This window comes from Rhinolophus ferrumequinum, chromosome 26, assembly GCF_004115265.2.
Source record: "Rhinolophus ferrumequinum isolate MPI-CBG mRhiFer1 chromosome 26, mRhiFer1_v1.p, whole genome shotgun sequence".
Lineage (NCBI taxonomy): Eukaryota > Metazoa > Chordata > Mammalia > Chiroptera > Rhinolophidae > Rhinolophus > Rhinolophus ferrumequinum.
Genome location: NC_046309.1, coordinates 8,538,671 through 8,560,817, shown reverse-complemented (window position 1 = coordinate 8,560,817; position 22,147 = coordinate 8,538,671). Strand labels below are relative to the sequence as shown.

Genomic DNA, 22,147 nt, shown 5'->3' with positions numbered 1-22,147 from the left:
ATATATCCATGGTTACAAGAGTCTATAGAATGATTTCACTGCCCTAAAAATCCCCTGTGTTCCACCTCTTCATCTCCTCCTTCCCGCCAACCTCTGGCAACTCTAATCCTTTTACTGTTTCCAGAACATTGTCTATTCCAGGTGTCATATGGCTGGAATCGTATGGCATGTAGCCGTTCTGCTTGGGCTTCTTTCACTTTGCAATAGGCTTTTAAATTTCTTCCATGTCATTTCATCGGTAACTTATTTTTCGATTGTTGAGTAATATTCCATGATACATGTATTCCCAACACACTTTTTATCTAAAAAGATAAAAGGCCGAAGACTACCTTGTGTTAGAGTTAACTACCAAGAGCTGCACTAAAGAGAAAAAGAAAGTCTAAAGGGTAGTTTGATAATGCGGGTGGGCCGGGCAGGGAAGTCACACGCATAGTCGTGTTACCGTCACGCACATGATGTGTGTTGGAGGAAAGAGGGATTATGTGCTGGCTGTAAACATAAGAGCCACAGTATCCCCCTCTGCTCCCTCCTGGGAACACAGCTTAGCTGCCAGGAGCTTGTGCCCCTGAGATCAGGGCCTGAGCAGTTACCCTAAGTTTTGGTACCGAGGCTTGGTACTGATGGTAGACTAAGAAAGAGATGCTCAAGTCCTGTATCTCTCAAACCACATCACTCCTAGCTGTATGCTTGACACCAAAGAGCATGCAATAGATGCTTGAATGAATGTTTGAAGAAACAGAGGACAGGCCTCATACTTGGGGACTTAGGGAAGTTGCAGGGAGGAGACAGAAAGATCCGGTCATTAATGATCTTGTGAGAAGGCCCTGGAGATACTATTGCTGGACCCAAGACCCTCTTTACAAACTGCTGAGCACTGCAGAGGGACTGTTGGCATTAGATTTAAGCCAAGACAGCCCCGACAATAAAGGAAATAACAGCCTGGTGCCAGCCAACAGACCCAGAGGAAAAGAGCCTGTGCGTGTTCATCCCCAGTTCTCTTTCGACGGCCGGATCTTCAGCGCCATCTAGTGGTGCACTTTTCAGGCTGACTGCCCCACCAAAGCAAGCCACCCAGGGCTTCAGGCCCTGGTTTCAACCCAGAAGGATTAGAGCCTTCTTCTTAAAGTTCAAGATAAGAGGCCACGTGCAAATAATGAATACATCGAGAGCTTTAGCACTAACGTCAAGAATTTTAAGTCTCAGAATTTAATCTCATCAATTACATACGCAATTAGTGTGGGATTTAGTATTTGTGCTTATTATTTTTTACAGTTTGGGATATTGGGCAATTTTGGACAATGAGGCCAAGATCACAAGTTAAAGCTGTGCAAACGAAGTGCAGAAACGAGAAGTGGAAAGGAGACTCTTACCTGGCCCCTACATCCAAGCATTCCCGTTTCACAATTAAAGCAAGTAGGGCTCCATAAATGCCCAAGGTCAAATGTCTAACAAAAGAGGTAAGAACCTGACTGGGGGCAGTGTTATTTTCCTTTTGCTGTGCTGCTTCAAATGCCCCCCTTTTGTTCAATATTTGCCTTGTTTTGCTCCAATTACATTTATATTCTTCTACCAAGGACCTAGTCATCTTTTCTATTCTATACTCACAAACTATTCTCCTAAAGGTTTGGGTTGCTCTGTCCCTCACCCAGGAACTAGAATTCTGGAGAATTTTCACAGTGTGGATGGCAGTTTATTACCCCGATTTCATGTTATAATGTGGAAGATATTTCCTCTCCTAGGAACCGTCTGGTTTATTGAAAGGTCTCATTTACATGTGTCCAATCTGATAGTAGTAGATGCAGTAGATATAAAAGGTCACAACAAGGAAGAGATTTTAAACATAAATACCATAAGAACACCATATTTTTTCTTTGGGGAAACAGAGTAGTCTAAAGAAGTATCTGTGTGCCTAAAAGAAGTAAACAGACCAAAGTGAATGTTAAAGGAATTTAGAGATAATTTTCGGTGATAGAAATTCTGACTGGGACCATCTATTCCCACAAGCAGATTTCATCTGAGAGGCCACATAGGAGGCTATTTATGGTGATACGAGTGTTATATCAATTCTTCTGAGGTGTTGCCTCTATTTCATTGTTAATGAATTGATAGAAAAACGAGCATGGCACAGGTGCAGGGTCTAGGGAAATAACTGGAGAATGATTTTAGGAACAAGAAAAGGTTAAGGATTCCATTGACGTCAAACAGCTCCGTGCTGCCATCTGTTTTCACCTGTTCCCCATCACCACCCCCCTCAAAACCACATCATCTTTTTTAAAGCACTGTCCTCACTGTGTCTCCTATGCATCAATAGCCTGTGCCTCGTAGTTTACCAAATCGTGCTCTCGACTTCAGGGAACAAAAATCTGACTCCCACTGGATTGAACAGTAGGGGACTTTGTCATTTCACATGATAGGATGTCCAAAGTTTGAGCAAGCTGCGGGCATCGTATAACCATTTGGCTCAATGATGTCGTCAAGGACCTTGGAGATTCTTTCCATCTTTTCTTTCCATCCTTTCCCTCCTGTCCTCTGGGAGTTGGCTTTGCCCCAGGTTGCCTCCCTTCATGGCTGAACAATGGTTGTAACAGTTTCAGGTATTGTGTACACCTATGATCCTATCTAAGAGAAAAAAATGGGACCATCTATTTTTGAAAAATAAACAAACACAGCTTCATTGAGATATAATTCACATACCATACAATTCTCCCATTTAAAATTTGTAATTTAATGGTTTTGGGTATATTCAGTGTCCTGCAGTCATCACCACCACCAATTTTAGAACATTTCACTACTCCAAATCCTACTTTCATTTCTTGGTTTATGGTTTCTTCCTTCATCTTCAAAGCCAGCAGTGTTCTCTCTCTCTCTCTTTCTCTCATCTCTGGTCTCCTTATTATAAGGACCCCTGTGATTACATTGGACCCATCTGGATAATCCAGGATAAACTTCCTTTCTCAATAGCCTTAACTTAATCATACTTGTAAAGTATTGATAGGTTCCAGGGAAGAAAACATAGACATCTTTGGGGCAGGGGGTGTCATTATTCTGTCTACCACACTGTGGTAATCCGACGAATTGTGGATCGTGTGGATCCTAATTCGGGTGTCTCTCCCGGCTGCCAGCGAGAATATCGTGGTATGACTCCCCTACCTTTTGGCCTCACCATGTCCTGCGTTCTTATGCGGGGAGCGGGACCAGAGACCCTGCATGACACCCCGCGTGACAGTCTCCATACCATTCGGGAATGGGGGGCTGGTGGAAGGAGGACAGAGAATTGGAACTGCTGTCTGGTGGTCAGCATTGGACCTGGCTTCTCTGGAGCTTTCTTGCTTTCTACAATCCATTTCCTATATTGTGGCCAGAGAGATGTTTAAAATGTAAACCAGATGACATTGTTCTGAATCCCCTCAGCATTTTCCTATCCCATTTGGTATAATGTCTGAACTCCTTACCTCCACGGCCTATCTTACCCACCTCTCCAGCTTCATCACTTCCACTCACTACTTACCTCCCTCTCCTTCACCCACACTGACCCCTGACCTGCCAAACTCTCTCAGGCTTTAGAGTTTTGTACTGGCTGTTCCCTCCCCGAGCTCCCTTTTCCCCTGGATCTTTGCTTGAGCCTTTCTTTCCCGCTTTTCAGGTCTCAGGTTAATTGCCCCTTACTCCGAGAGGCCTAATTTTGCCTAATTTAAATACTTCTTCCCGACCCCGCTCCCTTTTCATTTTCTTCGCGGTTGTATCACTGTCTAAAATTGCCCTGTTCATTGAGTTATTTTCTGATTTGGGGCCAGGTCCTAACACAGTGTTTGCCTTGGTAGGCTTTCCATATCATATTGTTGAGCGATTGATGGACGGATGGCGGGATGGATGAATACATAAATGAGCGAACGAAACATGCAGGCAGCCCCCAGCTGGCGGCCCTTGCAGCCCGCAGGGCCCTGCCGGGCAGGACCCGTGGCGGAACCCGAGGGCGGCGGCAGCCGTTTCCCGTAAATGAGCGGAGGAGTGTTGAGGGAGCACACAGGAAGGCAGGGCGGTGAGCGGGCCCGCGGTGGTGAGTGCGGCGGGGCCCGGGGCGGGACGTGGAGCGCGGGGCGCTGGGCCTGGGCGCCGGCGGAGAGCGCAGGGCGCCAAGCGGAGGCGCGGGGGTGGTGCTCGGCCGGGGGCTGCGGGCACCCGGCCTCGGGGGCCCGGCGTCCGGGCCGCGGGTGCGGGCGGCGGCGCCGGGGCCCAGCGCGGGTCGTGGGGAGGGCTCCGTGCGGGTGGCGGGGTTCTTGGCCCTGCGGGCGTCAGCGGGCCTGGGTTCTGGTCCTCCACCTGTCGCCGATTTATGTGGCCTTTACTCACTTGGTACCTTCGGCCTTCAGCTGAGTCGTTTGCAAAACGGGCGAATGGTTTCTGATGGATGGGTTCATTCATTCCAGGTGTTTGACTAGGTTCTGTTTGCTGGAGAAGCAGAGACGGAACCTGCCCTGGAGGGGTTCCCGGTCTAGTGAGAAAACCCCCACCTTCCAGGTGAGGAGGGCGAATTCAGTGATAATATAGCAATTCTTTGGGGGCAAAACTGCTTTTCAGAAGACAGATGTTAATTGGAACATATAAAATTTAGACTTACTGAGCTTGGGGAAGAAGAAGACTTCTGTGGGGTACTTGCAAGGAATATACGTGGGTAGGTAATATATTGCATGTTGTGATGACAACTCAGAGGCGTACAGAAAAATTTACACAGTGCATTCACAGCCTTCCTAGATGTGTTCCTTGCAGCCTCGTGAGGTCATCAGAGCAGGTGGTGTATCCTCATTTTACTAATGAGGAAATAGAGGCAAAGGTTAAATGACTTTCCGAGACGCTCACTGCCAGTAAGAGACAAAGCTAGGATTCGAATCTAGGCCTCAGGGCCTTTGAACTAGTGCTCTTTGCGATATACTTGGTTGCCTGCAGATTTCCACAATATTTTTTATCATAGATGAATCATTCATTTGTGACAAAATGAATTCCCCTGGGTCGTTGATGGCCTTGACACAGATGTATGGACTCGTAGGTTGCTCTCGGGCTTATTGACATTCGTCTTATTTTCTACCTCAGGTGATTTTCTTTGCCCTTAGACTTGACCTCCTTCACACCAATGAGTGCCAAATCTAAGTCAGTCCCAAATCTGTATCTCTAGCCCAGACAATTTCTCCTAGCTTCAAACTGCTAACTCCAGACATGCACTGACCATTTCTATTGGGATGCCCTACCGTCATCTCAAACTTTGGACCTCCCAAACTGCACCGTCTTTTCCCACAAACCTACATTCCAAAGCTAATGATTGAGATCGTTATCCAATCAGTCATCCACATACAAACCTGGCGTGGTTCCTCCTCTTTCACCTTCTCCGATTGATCACCAAGCCGCTAAATTCTATTTTACAAAGAGCTCCCAAATCCATCCTCCCATCTCTGTTGCTCCTTTCTTCCTAGAGATTATGGTAATAACTTCCTACTGGCTTTCTTTAGCTTTAAGCTCAGCTTCAGTCCATTTTCCATTCTGCTACAAAGTGGTCTTTCTGCAGTTCAAATATAATCATATCACTCACTTGCTTAAATCCCTTCAAGGTTTTCTTCACCTTCAACATAATATCCAAAGTCCATTTGCATGGATTCCAGGTCCTTCTTGATCTTTTCTGAACTTCCCCCACCTTCCCCATCCTTTATCTCCAAACCACTGTTTCTCAGTGGTAGTGTAGTGTGATGCCTGACCTTCATTAGAAGCATGGGAGTACTTGCTAAAAATGAAAATGACAGCCCAGCCAGATCAAATCAGAATCTCAGGAGTAATGCTCAAGATTGCGTTTTACACATCTTTCACCATAGTGTTGGAGGCCTTGTTCTAGGTATTCTCCCATATTTACCGTTTTCTATACTTGGCTACCTACCTGTGTTTTCCTGAACACACTTTGGTATCTTTTGTACCTTTGTACACATCAGTTTCTTAACTCCTTTAACTCCTCATTCTTGAAGACTCAGTGTAACTGTCACCCCTTCTGGGAAGACTTCTGTGGGGATGGAGCCAGGAGTGCAGTTTCCAGGCTCTTGGCCTCACGTGGAAAGGTGCTGGCTCAGGTAGTAAATGGCCATCAACTGTGATTGGATGGCCATCAGCTGTGGCTAGTTGGCCATCAGCTGTAACCAGTGAGCCATTGGCCACTAATATAACTGCCATGGCTACGCTAGCAGCGAAGGGTAAGGGGATTGCAGAGAGGTGGGGATTGCAGTTAGCACAGCGGATTGCAGTTAGTAAGTGAGGTTGGTTGGCAGAGAAGCGGGTGGCGGGTTGCGTATCGCGGATCCTGTGCCTCCTTCTTCCTGTGTCTCCAACCCAGCTGCCAGTGAGAATACAGTGGTATGACTCCCCCATCTGTGGGTCCGTGGGTGTTCCTTTTTGGCCTCACCATGTCCTGCATTCTTATGTGGGGAGCGGGACCAGAGACCCTGCGTGACACCCTGCGTGACAACTTCCCTGACCCTGCACCACCGTGTCACCTCCAGTCTGTGTGAGGTCCATTCTTATGGACTCTCAGAGCTGCTGGCTTACCCCTCAACATTCCTCCCACTGTGTTGCAGTCACAAATTGTGTAATTGTATTATCCTTGTGGGTTTGACCGTCGTGAGCACTTGAGAATAGAGCCTTGTTCTTCCCTGCCTAGTACCCAGTACAGAGCCTAGCATATAGGTGTTTATGAAGGGCCTGGTGAATGAATGAGTGCTTTCAGGCCCAGATGGAGAGGCGTTTTAATTAGCAGATGTGCCTTTGGGTTCCATTATATGTACCAGCCTGGACTGTGCCCCCCGATTCATGGGAAGCTGTGCTCCCTGGCACTGCTGACCTCATTGTTGCTGGTGATACGGACGTTTCTTGCCTTGAGAGGAATTTTAACCGACAGTGGTGTTAAAAAATGTAGTGACACTTGTTAAAGAATGGTAAGGGGGACTTTATGGTAAGGGGCGGGGGGGGGCACAGGAGGCATCTCTGTGAATGTAGAGACCACTGCAGTGGGCATTGCGGAGTCGGGGAGGGAGGTTGGACTCAACTCCCAGCAACACCAAGGACCAGTGGGGATTTATAGCCAAGAAGCAGGTAGGGCGGGGCTCAGTGAATGGAAAGTTAGAGAAAATATCAGGGATAAGGGGGATTCTGGCTAGAATGACTCAACAGAATTCTTGCTGAAGTCAGGCCACTGTGGTGGTCATCCAGGGTGGTCAGATACCCAGGGTGGGGTGGTTTGCTAAACTAACTTAGCATGATTCTTACTGGATTCTATAAGGCAGAGGGAAGTCCAAGGCTGGGCCTAGTCCAGCAGAGAGCTCAGAGGAGCCTGATTCAAGTTAGGTCAAGAAGAGAGTCTTTGTAGTTAAAGGGAGCAATAAAAGAATGAGAACCTTCAGTGAAAGCAGCTTTTTTTTTCCTTGGTCTATTTATTGCATGCACAAATGGTCATACAATTTTTTAATTTACATGATTTGTCTGTTTAGAAAATTATATTCATTTTTAAAAACTTAGAAAATACATTTAGAAAACTTAGAAAATTTAAAAACCGAAATAAATGTCACCCATTATTTCACAACCAAAAGGGAACTACTTAAATTTTTGGGTTTCTATTGGTATTTTTTTTTCCATTTATACTTATAGTTGGACATAATTGGGACAATACCAATTATATATGGCTTTTTATCCTGTTGATTTTGAGTTTTTTCCATATCAACAAAAGTTCTCAGTGAAGAAAAATTTAATGTAGGGGCGGAAAAAAGTTTTCTGTAACCCTCTTAGGGTCCCTGGCTGGGTCTGTCTGGAAATTAAACTGGCCAAGAGAGATTAATAGGAGAAAGGCATACACATTTAAGTTTTACTGACTTGGAAGCCTTCGTAAGGAAGTTAGGCACTGGGGATACAGCAGTGACTAGATCAGCCCGAGTTCTTAACTCTCATAGAATTTACATTCCAGCGAGATAAGATAATAAACCAATTAGCACATGAGGTCCATCAAGTGGTAAGTGCTATGAAGGAAACAGACAGAGAAAGGATATATGTTGTCCCTTTGTTTTGTAGTAAAGTTGTGCTAATTTACTTTCCCTGCAGGAAGGAGTGTGAAAGTGTCTGTGTCATTTTGTCATCAGTGCATATGAGCATTTAAAAAATGTGATGCTTTTATAGGTGACTCGAGATGGTTCTTTGTACTTGGCATGTCTTTCATTGCTCAGGAAGTTGTGCATTTCCTCTTCATTGGGTTTTGTGTGCATGTTCTCTGCTTGCTTTCCTCTTAAGGGTCTAGTGCTTCCTTCTATTTTGAATACACCCTTTATTTTACTAATTTGGTGTTGCATCCTTTACACATAAAGTCTTGACAAGCACTCTTAAGCGGTGGTATAGTGACTTTAAGAAGAAAGAAACAGGAAGCTTAGAATTCCCTTCCTCTCTTTCCGTTCCACCCGCCCGCCCACCCTTCCTTCTAACGCAGTGAGGTAAAAGTGATCAGAGAAGGGAAAAGTGTAGTTTAGGTAGAAAGAAGTGAAGAAAGAAAGAAGGAAAAAGGTAGGTGGGCGGGTGAGACTATGAAGATAATGAAAGTCGAGGGGAGAAGAGGAGAGGCGGTTAAGAAGGAAAAGGAGTGAGGGAAGGAGAACATGGAGGGAATGAACGAATGGAAGGCAGAGTCCTAGGGACTCTTGGACATGCTGACGTCGGATAATTATGTCGTTTTCCTTTTTCTCTTTGTAGCCTAGCAAATCCCTAGGAGAAGATGACTGTGTTCTTTAAAACACTTCGGAATCATTGGAAGAAAACTACAGCTGGCGTCTGTCTGCTGTCATGGGGAGGCCACTGGCTCTATGGGAAACACTGGTAAATATCTGACACCCCCACCCCCACGCCCATCTTCACTTTCCACAACAAAACAGTCCAAAAGGGCCCAAGGGTAACATCTTGTTCAGCTGGGCTTGTCTCTCTAAAACATTGTGGTATAAAACAAAAATAAGTGTTAAAACTACAAAGACAGAGGCTGCTCGTTGTAACCGGTTCTGTAAAATTGGAACTATTTATTGCAGTTACTAACATTGATAACGCAGTGGATATGGGCTGTAGTAGTGAGATGAGAAGGTGAAGAAACTGAGGCCCAGCCGAGAGAGAGAGAAAAGGCACCTGCCAAGTTGATAGCAGACCCCAACGGGGACTCGTCTCCTTGGGTTTTGGCTCCTTCAGTTTCTTACTGCAGCCTCTTGATCTGTTATCATTTTGGCTGCTGGACATTTACTGAATCTGCTTCCTCCAACCCCTTTAGCCTGTATTCATTTAAATGAGACAAAGACTTTCAAACCTTTTGTTTGAATAAGGAATTCAACAGAGTCCTGGGTTTTATTAGCCTTCAGGCATGGAGGGAGAAGAAAGTGTCTGAGCTTCTCTTCTGATTTAATATGGTAATAAGGTTTAAATAAATAGAGTTTTGGCATAAAAATTATACAGGCTATTAAGAGAGCCAATCAATTTGCAGTCTTTTGGGGATTAAAGGCTACATCTTAAATATATAGCAACTCTCTCTGCAATCCAGGTGTCTTAAATGACTGCTTTGTTAAACAGAAAACAGACGGTTTTGTAATGAAAGTCTCCATATTAGAAAGATTCATACTGATGCTTTTGTGACTGTTCTCAGTTCACCATTGTCAGACATAATTTTATGATGCAGCATGGTGTCCAGGTTTTTACAGCTGTAGAGAAGATGGGACATTTTCCCCCTTTCTTTCTAAGCGTTCTCAAGGCAGAGCACCTGAATTCCATTAGATGGCATATAAAGAACAGACCTAAGAAGCTTAAACTCAGTAATATATTTAAAAAAGGGTGGAGGAAAGGTTTTAACAAATGGAATATGAAGCATATGATACTTGCCTTTTCTAACAACGCTTGAATCCTCAAGGAAAGGTTCTGTTGAAAAAAGTTCAGCCGAATAAATGTGAAGATCTGATTGGCGTTATGAAGGAATTCATGAAGGGTATCCCACATAGCAACTAGAAGGGATCTCCAAGGGGTTGTCCAAAATGGAAGATTTTTGTAGAAAGAGGGGTGGGGCAAGGGAGCTATTAACAAAAGCAAAGAAAGGATTCTTTTTGGTCCAGGATATTTTTTCTTTGGGGGAAGAGAATGGGAAGGTTGTCTCTTCTTCCTGTAGTGGGGAGAGAGGGCCCCTGTGACGGAATGCAGATTGTCTCTTCTTCCTGTAGGGGGGAGAGAGGGCCCCTGTGACGGATTATTGGTGCCCGACCAGAAAATTCCAGATTGGCTTATTAAGGTCCTATTTCTGGGAGAGGTCGAAACTGCAGTTAGATCAGGTATGAAATCTAGGTTTAGTATAATGGCCTTTTAGCACGAGAGACACCCTTTGGGGCCTGCTAACAGCTGCTTTTACCTCCTGTTACACAGGAAGTAGTATTTCCTTTGCAAGAGCACCCAATCCAGGCGTTGGCTGGCTCAGTCAGGGAGGACCCACTTGCGAAGACTTCTATTTCTACTCCTAGGTGAAGATTTGAGGAAATAACTGTCCCCTGTTCAGGATGTTTTTAGAGGTACCATAAATCTTGTCAGTGTACTCTTAAAACTTGAAAAGAGGCCCATTAAGTCTCTGCACTTCCATGGCCGCATTCTTTTTCTAATTTTTTTATTGTGGTAAAATACACATAACATAAAAATTTAACATCTCAACCATTTTTTAAGTGCACAGTTGACTGGTATCAAGTCCATTCACATTGTGCAACCATTACCACCACCCATCTCCAGAACTCTTTTCATCTGTTTCAACTCTACGTCCATTAAACGATAATTCCCCCTCCCCTCCCCACCAGCACCTGGCAGCCACCATTCTCCTTTCTGCACAGGCTGCATTCTGAGTTGGATCTGAAACAGCTTGAACTGGAAGAGTGGTTGGAACCTTGAGGCGTCATTTAACTCGGTCTCCACCTTACTGCTCAAAATGCAAACCCTCATTGTCCTGTTGCCCTTCTTTTTCTTAAACTTTTCTCCTGCATGCCTTGGTACTCTTTAGCCATTTTTACATTTAGTCTCCTTTTAAAAAAAAAAAAATTGTAGTAAAAAAAACAACATAAAATTTACCACCTTATTCTGTAACAGATCTCTAGAACTTTTGCATTTTGCAAAATTGAAACTCTACCCATTGAACAATAACTTTTCATTTCCTCCTTTCCCCCAGCTCCTGGCAACCACCATTCTGCTTTCTGTTTCTATTAGTTTGACTACTTTAGATTCCTTGTATAAATGGGATCATACAGTTTGTCTTTTGTGACTGGCTTATTTCACTTAGCATAATGACCTAAAGGTTCATCCATGTTGTAGCATATGGCAGGATTTCCTTTTCTTAGGGCTTAGTCATATTCTGTTGTATGGATGTCCACATTTTCTGTATCCGTTCATCTGTTGATGGACATTTGGATTGTTTCTACCTCTTGGCTATTGTGAGTAATGCTACTACAGTCGATTGGGATATGCAGATGTGTCTTTGAGGTCCAGTTTTCAATTCTTTCGAGTGTATGCTCAGAAGTGGGATTGCTGGATCATAAGGTAGTTCTATTTTTAATTTTTTGAGGACCCTCCATCCTGTTTTCCATAGTGACCATACCATCGTAAATTCCTATCAGCTGCACAAGGGTCCCAATTTTTCTACATCCTCAGTAACGATTGCTGTTTTCTGTTTTTTTGATAGTGGCCATCCTAATGGGTGTGATATAGCATCTTCTGGTTTTGATCTGTATTTCTCTAATGATTCGTTATATTGAACATCTTTTTATGTGCTTGTTGGCCATTTATTTTCTTTGGAGAAAGGTCTAAGTCCTTTGCCCATTAAAAAAAAAAAGTCAGGTTATTTGGTTTTATATTGTTGAGTTGTAGGCATTCTTTAATCCCTCATGAAATTTATGATTTTCAGATACTGGGGATGCCAAAAAAATGTATATACATGACTTGTATTCATCTTCTGTTATTGGTATATATTATTACAATTTTAATACATGTTTTCCTTTCTTAAAATGTGTTTACATTTTTCTGGCACTCTCTGTATTTTCTCCCATTTCATAGGTTGCCCTAGCACTCTGTTGATTGTGTCATTTGATGCAAAGAAGTTTTTAAGTTTGATGTCATCCCATTTATCTGTTTTTGCTTTAGTTGCCTCTGCTTTTGTGTCATATCCAGTAAATCATTGCCAAATCCAATGTCATGAAGCTTTCCCCCTATGTTTTCTTTTAGAAGTTTTATAGTTTTAGGTCTTACATTTAGGTCTTTAATTCATTTCGAGTCCTTTCCCCATTGTGTGGTCTTGGCATCCTTGTTGGAGATCATTTGATCATATATACAAAGATTTATTTCTGAGCTCTCTACTTTGTTCTATTGGTCTACATTTCTGTCTTTGTGCCAGTACCACACTGTTTTAATTTCTGTAGCTTTGTAATATGTTTTAAAATTCAGAAATGTGAGTCCTCCAACTTTGTTCTTTTTCAAAACTGTTTTGACTATTTGGGGTCCCATGAGATTCCATTTGAATTTTAGGATTTTTTTTTCTATTTCTGTAAAAAATGCCACGGGGATTTTGATAGGGTTTGCATTGAAGCTGTAGATCACTTTGGGTAGTTGTGGACATTTTAATAATATTAAGTCTTCCAATTTATGAACATGGGATATTGTTCCATTTCTTTGTGTCGTTTTCATTTCTTTAAGCAGTGTTTCGTACTTTTTAGTGTTCAAGTCTTTTGTCTCTTTGGTTAAGTTATTACTAAATATTTGATTCTTTTTGATGCTATCATAAATAGGATTATGTTCTTAATTTCATTTTCAAATTGTTCATTATTGTATAAAAATGCAACTGATTTTGTATCCTGTAACTTTGTTGAATTTGCTTAATTTAACAGGTGTTTTTGGTTTTTTGATTTTGTGTGGTATCTTTAGGGTTTTCTACATACCCTGTTTCCCCGAAACTAAGACCTAGCCGGCCAATCAGCTCTAATGCGTCTTTTGGAACAAAAATTAATATAAGACCCAGTGTTATATTATATATTATATTATATTATATTAGACCTGGTCTTATAGTAAAATAAGACGAGGTCTTATATTAATTTTTTCTCCAAAAGACACATTAGAGCTGATTGCCCGGCTAGGTCTTATTTTTGGGGAAACACGGTAGAAGATCATGTCATCTGCAAAAAGAAAGATGCTTCTTTCTTTCCAATTTGGATGCCTTTTATTTCTTTTTCTTGCCTAATTGCTCTGGCTAGGATTTCCAATACTATGTTGAATAGAAATGGTGACAGTAGGCATCCTTGTCATGTTCCTGATGTTAAAGGAAAAGCTTTCAATTTTTCACTGTTGAGTATAATGTAAGCTGTGGGCTTTTCACATATGGCCTTTATTATGTTGAGGTAGTTTCCCTCTATTGTCTTTAAAAAAAAACACCTGTACATCCCCAAGTTAGATTCGGGAGTCACAATTCTCTAGTCCATATCGTGCTTCTCTAGACATTCTATGTGAATAGTTTCCCTGGAGTTATACAATGCAGTCAGCCATCAGAGTATTGTTTCTTTTTTTTTAATTTATTGGGGTGACAATTGTTAGTAAAATTACATAGTTTTCAGGTGTATAATTCTGTATTACATCATCTATAAATCCCATTGTGTGTTCGCCAAAGAGTATTGTTTCTAAAAGAGAACTCTGACTGTGTCACTCTTCTACTGACAAACCTGTAAGTGGCTCTCCGATGCCTGCATGACAAAGACCTGATTCCTTAGCGTGGCATAAAAGGCCTCCATGATTCTGTCCTGGTCTTCCTCTCCAGTCTTTTTCTGATCCCTTCTCATCCTTTCTACATAACGTTTAAGCTTGACCTCTGTGTTTTAGCAGTTTTTAAGAGAAGGCCTCTTTCTGTTTTTCCTCTCTCTACTTTTGCATATGTTCTTCCCAACTCCTGGAGCACTTTTATTCTCCACCAGGCCAATAATTCAAAATGTCACAAAACTTATTATTAGAAAAAGAAGAAAGAAAAACAATATGTAATAACTAATTACTCCATGCCTGGTGTTGGGCTAGTCATTTCCATGTGAATGGTCTCTTTTAATCCTCAGAATTGCCCTGTGAGAGATGTAATGTTATTTCCGTGTCATAGATAAGGAAATTGAGGCTCAGAAATTAGTAACCTGCCTAAAGTCGTATGGTTCCTTATTGATGAAATGGGGATTTGGACCCAGGTTAATCATGCTGTAAATCTCACACGCTTTCTTTGCTGGTGACAAATTTGGAGAGCAATGTTCACTTCAATATATAAACTCTATGGTATTTGTTAGTGACATTATTTTTTAAATGCCTTTCATATAACTTTATTAGAACTGTTCTGTTTCTGTTGCATTTTTCACTGCTCAGATGGAATAAAGCTCCTTTATTAAATAGAACACATTTATTAGCATTTAATATAGATTAATGATGAAAATTGGACACACGCCCAGGGACCAAGACAGTTATTTCAAAGCCTCCTCAGTATTCTTGGTTGTTTCCTTGTGCCCTCAGTTTTCTGTAGGTGTCTTTATATTTTTGTCTGACTCCCTTTCTAATTTGCCCTCCCTTTTACTTACTGTTCTTTCCTTTTCACTCTGTCTTTTACGTTTTTCTTCTTTTTTGTAGCCCTCCTTACCTGTTTGTAATACATAGATGAGTGTATTTTCCCTATATGCGATGAAAATTTTCAAATATATGGCGAAGTTGAAAGAATTTTATGATAAACACCTGCCTATCTACTACTTGGATTCTAGATTTTACTATGTTTGCTTTATCACATATCCATCTGTCCACCCCTCTCTCAATCTTACTTTCTGATGTATTTCAAAGTAATTTGTAGACATCAGTGTACTTTCACCTAAATATTTGAACGTGCATATCAGTAGAGTTCAGTATTTGCTTATGGTGTTTGTTTCCCTTGTTATTAAATTTACGATGAAATATCTTAAGCGTACTTTTGCTGGGTGTTGTCATATGCATACACTGTATAACGGAGATTCCCAGCAAGATATGGAATGTTACCATTCCTCCAGGTGTTTTCTTCATGTCCCTTCACAGTCAACGCCTGTCCCCACCCCCGAGGCAACCATTGTTCTGATTTTTCTCTCACCATAGATTCATTTTTTGATGGTTCCAGGATTTTATATAAATGAAATAATATAGTATGCTTTTTTTGTAAGGCTTCCTTCTATCAGGATAAAGGCTTTGAGATTTATCCATGTTGTTGCATTTATCTGTAGTTCATTCCTTTTTGTTGCTGAGTAGTATTCTAGAAGATAATCATATAATAATTATTTTGTGCATATTGAATTTTAAGTTCCTTGGTCTTCATTTCTAAGGTGAGTGAACATAATATTTTACATTTCTTATTTTAAAAAGCAGGCAAATTGCTTTATCATATATACGATATTTGATATATTGCATATTTGACTTTTTTTCCTTTGAAAGGGAAAAAAGTATCTTCTGAGATAGGATTCACATAATAATAATAATTGCCCATATTTTTAATATTGATTTTAAGATTTTAATAATGACCATGGTTTAATAATTAGAGTAAATTATAATTTGCTTGTAAGGAAAAATCTTTTTTTGCAACAGATGTGGAAAAAGTGCATACATTTATTTATTTTTATCTGTCTCTTGGTTGCTGCTTTTGTCTTTTGACACAGGTATTATTTGTAGGCTTTATATTCCATTGTTACTATATTTATGTCTTCTCCATTGGGAATTCCTCTCCCCTTTTTCTCCCTTCCTCCCAGTGTGAAGGAGAAAAACCTGTGATATTTTTCTCTCTGCATAATTTCCCCCACAGCAGGTTGCAGTGCTTGATAGGAGCAGCCCAGACTGCTTTCAGCACTCAGTGAGAGCAATTGAAGAGGAGGAAATGACTCTGTTTGCTGAAAGTAAAGAGAATTCAAGTATTGTTCATTCTTCTTCAAATGCTCTTCCCAAGCTTTCTGGGTTCCCTGTGGGGGATCGTGTTCCAGGTTATGCAGTTCATCTGGTCAGCAGTTACCTGCAATCTGCTCTGACTCATTCATTCCCAGCCCTTTTAGTAGCCAAGGTCTGCTAATAAGAAGTAGCACAGAAAGGAGGCAGTATAGTCTAAAAGTTGTCTCTGGAGTCAGACAGAACTGACACATCCTAGCAGTGTGACCTTGGGCTCTCAGCCCGAGCTTCGTCTCTAAAGCCAGAATAGTAACAGTACCTCATTGGATCATTGAAGGATTAAGTGAGATAACTGTACAGCTCTTAGTGTATGCCCGATAGATCTAAGGGTTCAATAAATGCTCGTAATTGTGAATAAATGTGATATAATATACACTAAGTACTTGGGGAGTTAAAACAGATTGGTGCTGGTAATGAGGCAATGAGTGATTAAAGAGATAGCCAGTGGGAAAGGATCTGCCTGATGGTCTAATAAGATCTGAGCCTTTTATTTATTTCACCTTCCACGTGTACCAAGACAGCTTGGGAAAGTAGTTTTAAGGCTGACAGAAAATAACCACAAGTGAGGCAGGGCATAAGCAATTATAACCAGCAAGCCATAACTGAACCATTGTCCATCTGATTGAGCTCTCTTTGCTCCTTTCGTCATCGGGGACCTTGTCCTTGCTCATCCTGGCCCCGGTCTCTCCCCGTGACGTTGGCTGGGGGGCTTTGGCATACATTCTCAACTACTGCTCTTGGCTCGGGAGTTCACAGTGGCTCTGCTCTTGCTTAGTTCTGGCTCCTGGTTCTCAGCTTCCTCCTTGGTTTCAGTGCTTCTGGCACCAGTTCTGCCACCCACCTTGGCCTGTGACCCAGGACTCCACGTTCCTATTTCTGTGGAGCATCTCGCCTTTCAGTTTAGCCAGAATTCCTGGAGATTTTAAAATCCCATAAACGCCATACATTCCCTTGACATTAACTTGCAAAGCAATTGTGACACTGGTCCTGGGCCCTGTGTTTCTAGATTGTTACTAACATTGGTGTGTTTTTTTCTCTGAACACAGGAACATTAATCTTGATTGCTATACATTGGCTTTCATAAACATCGGTGGGAGCCCACTTTTCAAGTTCTGTGGTCAAAAACAACGGCTTAGAAGATGTAAAAATAAATGGTTGTGAGTGTGCATGAGGGGTGGGTTCAGTAGCATTCCATTTTACTGAGAACTTAGTAACGATAATGATAATGGCTAACAATCAGTGCCTGCCATTTGTCAGACGTGATTCTAGGCACTTTACATTTATTAACTCATTTCATCTTCCTAACAACTTTATGATTTGGTTATTAATCTCTTAATAGTATGAGTTTCATAGTCCCTAAGAAACTGAGGGACAGAAGATTGATCTGCCCAAGGTCACACAGCTCGTAAGTGTCAGAGCCATGATTCAGAATCAGGTCGCCCTCATCTTAACCTCTCAGAATGGCTGCCGTGTCTTAGGAAGCGTGAGAGAAACGAAGAGCTCTACGCTGAGGTAGCTTATGGCATGAAATGGATGTTACAACACACTGCTTCAAACCTGGGCTTCTGAGTCAGTTGGGTCTGCGCTTGAGCTTCGCCTTGGTTGTCACTTGCTGGATGTGTGACTTTGGGCAAGTTATTCCAGCTTGCTGAACTTTGCTTTTATTCATCCGTACGATAACTCATAGCATTACTGTGACACTTCAATGAGATCATCACAGCTCCTGGCACATGTTAAAAAGAGGAGCTACTTTTAAAAATATGTTTAAGTCACTCTGTGCTATATCCTGTTTGAGTGGTACAGAGTAAACATTCGGGGTGCCCAAGGGAAGAAAGAATTACTTTTTTATGATGGAAATTTTAAACATAAAAACCAGAATAGTATAATGAAGCCCCCCCCATGTACCATCACCCGGCTTCAACAAATAGCAGCATTTTACTAATCTTGTTATCGCTCTACTTTTTCTCTGGAATGTTTTAGAGCAAATCCCAGATATTATATCTTATATTATTTTACTCATAAATACTTCAGTATGTTATACCCAATAAGTAAGAACTTAAAAAAATCACAATGCCATTATCATGAACCTTACAGAATTAAAAATCTCTTATATCACCTAGTCTGTTTCTCTTTCCCCTCTTGTCACCCAGTTCTGTTATACAGTTCTGCTCACATCAATATCTAAACACGTTTTATACATTGCATTCGGTATATTACCTGTTAAGCCTATAAACTACAACCTCGTCCTCCTTTTTACAGGACTTCCTTGTTTTACAAATGAGGCCGGTCTCCACTTCTGTAGTTTTGTATCCCCTAGATTTGGTGTTCAGTGCCGTGCAGACCCATATTGTAGCATAAGACAAAAAGAAATACCGTTAATACTGATTCTGTCTTTACTGAAAACTGTGACTATGGATTGTGTTCGCCACAGGGTCTTCTTGCATCCATTTTCACTCCTGAAAGTGTTGTAATAAAGTGTCTGCATTCCTGTGTTTGTGGAGCTCCTACACATCGTGCACTTGAGGCAAGTGCCTCCCTCCCCACGCGCGGCCTGGCCGTGAGTTGTTTGAAGTGTTCCTCCATCTCGCCTGTGACTTGTGAACTGGTGATTAGATCCACATTCTCGGTGGTACTCTCTAAAGCATGGGCTGTGGTCCAGCAGCACAGGTTATTCTTGGGCCTTGTTAGAAATGCAGAAGCTTAGGCCCCAAATCAGCCCTGCCCTGTCGTAATGTGCGTTGAGCCAGAGCCCCCAGGGGATGTGTATACACAGTAACGTTTGACGAGCACTGTTCTGGAGGCAGAATTAGATTCATGTTTTTTGGCCTGAATGCTTCAGAGGCATGAGGTGGATTTCTTACTGTGTCACATCGGGAATTACATGATGTCTGGTCATCCTGCTTTGAGGCGATTAAGATGGATCAGTGGATTCAGATGTGATCAGCCTGAGGCCTCCAGGAGAAAGTTAGGAAGGGTCAGTTCTGAGAGTTCCCTAAATCAAAATTGTTAAGAGAAGGAGCAAGTACCTAGTATACGGAGTTGACACTTAGCAGCCAGGCAGCCCGGGATAAGTTACTTAACCTCCCTGTGCGTCCGTTCTGTCTGCAAACTGGAGACCAGAGCAATACCCACCTCACTGGGTTGTCATGCAGGTTCTAACAACAGGGCCTGGCACAAAGAAAGCAGGCCATCAGAATAATAACGCTTCGTTTCCTCCTCTTTTGGCTCTTCCTTTCTTATCAGAGAATGCATCATAACAAAGATGTCATTTGAGCTGGGCCTTGCCGAGTGAGTTGGGACAGTGGTCTAGGTGGTATTAATGACCTGAACACAGTCAGGAAGTGGAAATGCATAATGTATGTCTGGAAATTGGCAAAGAGTTCACTTCACTATCGAGACGCATTTCTTTTCAGTAGAAAATGTGAAAGCTGAGAGGGCCTTTCAGTAGTTTACACAGAAAGTAAGAAAGGCTGGAAGTAGACAGGTGGCCTTAGAAGTGGAAATATAATGGGCAGGTAGGTTGTAATGGTGTGAATAATACCTGACATGGGCGCTGGAGGTGGACAGACTTCTGTTTAGGTTGGGTTTTCCTACTTACTGGCTATATGATCTTCATTAAGTTACTTAATCAGCTGAACCTCTGTGCCTCAGTTTCCCTAGAGGTAATGGGGATAATGAGATCTGTTTCACAGGTTATTTGTTGTCGGGACAGAGCCAGGAGTGCAGTTTCCAGGCTCTTGGCCTCCCATGGAAAGGTGCTCACTCGGGTAGTAAATGGCCATCAACTGTGATTGGATGGCCATCAGCTGTGGCTAGTTGGCCGTCAGCTGTAACCAGTGAGCCATTGGCCCCTAATATAACTGCCGTGGCTACGCTAGCAGCAATTGGGGGCTAGCAAGTGCGGATTGCAGTTAGCAAGTGAGGTTGGTTGGCAGAGAGAAGTGGACGGCAGGTTGCGGATAGTGTGGCTCCTGCGTCCTGTGTCTCCAACCCAGTTGCAAGTGAGACTATAGTGGTCTGACTCCCCCATCTATGGCTCTGTGGGTGTTCCTTTTTGGCCTCACCATATCCTGCATCCTTATGCGGGGAGTGGGAGCTGAGACCCTGCATGACAGTTGTAAGAATTAAATGAGACGATGCATGTCGGGTCCCAGTACTAAGCCTGGCTAATAGTGACTTCTCGCTAAATGCTAGCCATTCCTATAGTAGATTGAGTGGGTGGTTGAAGTAGAGAAAGGTAGGAAAATCATGTTTTGGTTGCTGGACTGGGATAACTGGTAGTTCAGAAAGAGGAAAGTTGCCAGGAGAATTGGTTGAAGGAGAAGGTATTATATTCCCTTTTAGATAGGTTAATTTGAGACCGTGACAGGATATACAGGGGGAAATGTGTTAGGTTCCGTGAGCCATACTTGGCTAGACCTGTATTTTTTCTTTTGGTACAGATCATGGTTTCAGTGATGTCTTGTGCTTCTTTTTGCAGGGTCTCTGGGTTTTCTGACAAAGCACATGTTTTTCACCTGGACATCAGTTCAGGTTAGCCTCGGACGTTGCAGTCGGTGGTCCGGGCGTGGCTGCTTCAGCCGCAACAGAGGGTAGCGAGGGCTTTCCCCCCTCCTGGCTTCTCATTGCAGATTTTATCGCAAATTTAAGAAAGCAGTTGGTTTTGCTTTTCAGCCATTTCAAGGTTTCCCCGTCTCTGTCTCTGTCTTCCCCCTCTCCCCCACCTCTCTGCGCAAGCTGATGCTGAAATTTGGGGGTATTAACAAGTGCTATTTAAGGAAGCTCATTTATGGGCAATTAAATGCCTGTCAGCCCAGATTTGATTGGGAATAGGGGAAACTTTTTTTTTAAGCATAATGAAATTTATTTATATTCCCTTTCCTTTCAACTCTTTTGTCAGGTTATTTAAAAAACAGCTTTCTTTTTCTTTTTTTTGAAATCTATGTTATTTATTTTGGTTCTTCCTCATGTTTGTTGATGTGTGTGGGGAGACTGAGATGGAAGGGCAGGCAATATATCTAAGTTATATTTGGTTTTGTTGCTTTTACATAATTTTTAGGGATATTTCTATCAGTGGTTTTAGCTACTCCAAGCACTGCAGCGAGAATAATCATAGCTGGTGCTAAAACTAACCCCTCTCTAGGTAGTAGCTGACTTCCCAAATATTTCATGTGGAACTGCACAATACTGACAATATAATTTATGAGTTTATAAGTCATTCTGGAGCCCAAAGTAAATACTATTTTATACACACTATTTATAGAGAACAACTTGGGTGGGAGGGAGATAGGAAGGGACTCTTTCTGCCTATGTTTTCTTCTTGAATAGCTGTCATAATCTCTACGATTCAAGTATCTTGTATATAATTGACACTCAATATGTATTTGTAACTGTGTACACAAATGTATGATGGTCAATAAAACAGAAAGATTGAGTGCCTCGTAAAGTTAATGTTATACAGTATGTAGAAAAAATGTATCTGGCCTAGAATGTTTAAATTGGGGACTTGGGTGGAAATGAATGAATGAATGAATGGAAAAAAGAGCAGGAAGTAGAAGAAATAAAGGAACCATAAAGGAATGGCAGTAGAATACTTAGCAGAATTACGTTAGGGTGGAAATCATTGCAAACGTGCCTGGTGGCCGCAGCTCAAAGAACGAGTCCCTTTAGTGGCAGAGTATTACCGGATGGTGCCACAGTCTGGATTTGCACATGAAGGTGGCAGCCAGCCGGGGACCGTGCACAGAGCTCCACCAACTCACTTGGCTCCTGTGAACATTAGGATGTTGGAGTAGGAGCAGAAATTGATACTTTGGAAAAAGCTGAGGCGAGAATAAGAGGTGAAAATAGACTAATGACATGGTCTAAGAGGAGAAAAAGAGCGAGATGTGAAGATACAAGTTTTTTTTACTTCCATTTTTCCCAGTAGAATGAGGGATAAACTGCAGAACCCATTTCCATCTCTTGGGAAAATTTTACAGAACAGACCAAAACGATCAGCTTAGTTATGTGAGAGGACCCCTCCGGGGATGCCATTCCCATTCTTCATTAATTTTCTGTCCCGAATTGGGGAGCGGGGGGGCAAATGGTGCGCAGAAAACCCGAGAAAGTAGGAGGTACT

The 22,147-nt window shown here is 42.2% G+C and overlaps 1 protein-coding gene across 2 annotated transcripts in view; it reads left to right on the top strand.

Annotated features, from left to right (window-relative positions):
* Positions 1–3,933: 3,933 nt before the first annotated feature.
* The window catches only part of AGK (acylglycerol kinase), a 71,937-nt gene continuing 53,723 nt past the window's right edge, over positions 3,934–22,147 (top strand). Inside the window, exons 1-3 of one of the 2 annotated variants that reach the window (XM_033098977.1) lie at positions 4,022–4,057; positions 4,428–4,518; positions 8,761–8,883. In XM_033098977.1, the coding sequence (XP_032954868.1) occupies positions 8,783–8,883 (101 nt within the window). In that variant the 5' untranslated portion in view covers positions 4,022–4,057; positions 4,428–4,518; positions 8,761–8,782. Of the gene's footprint in view, positions 4,058–4,427; positions 4,519–8,760; positions 8,884–22,147 lie in introns of both variants that reach the window. The other variant, XM_033098976.1, reaches the window with a different exon arrangement.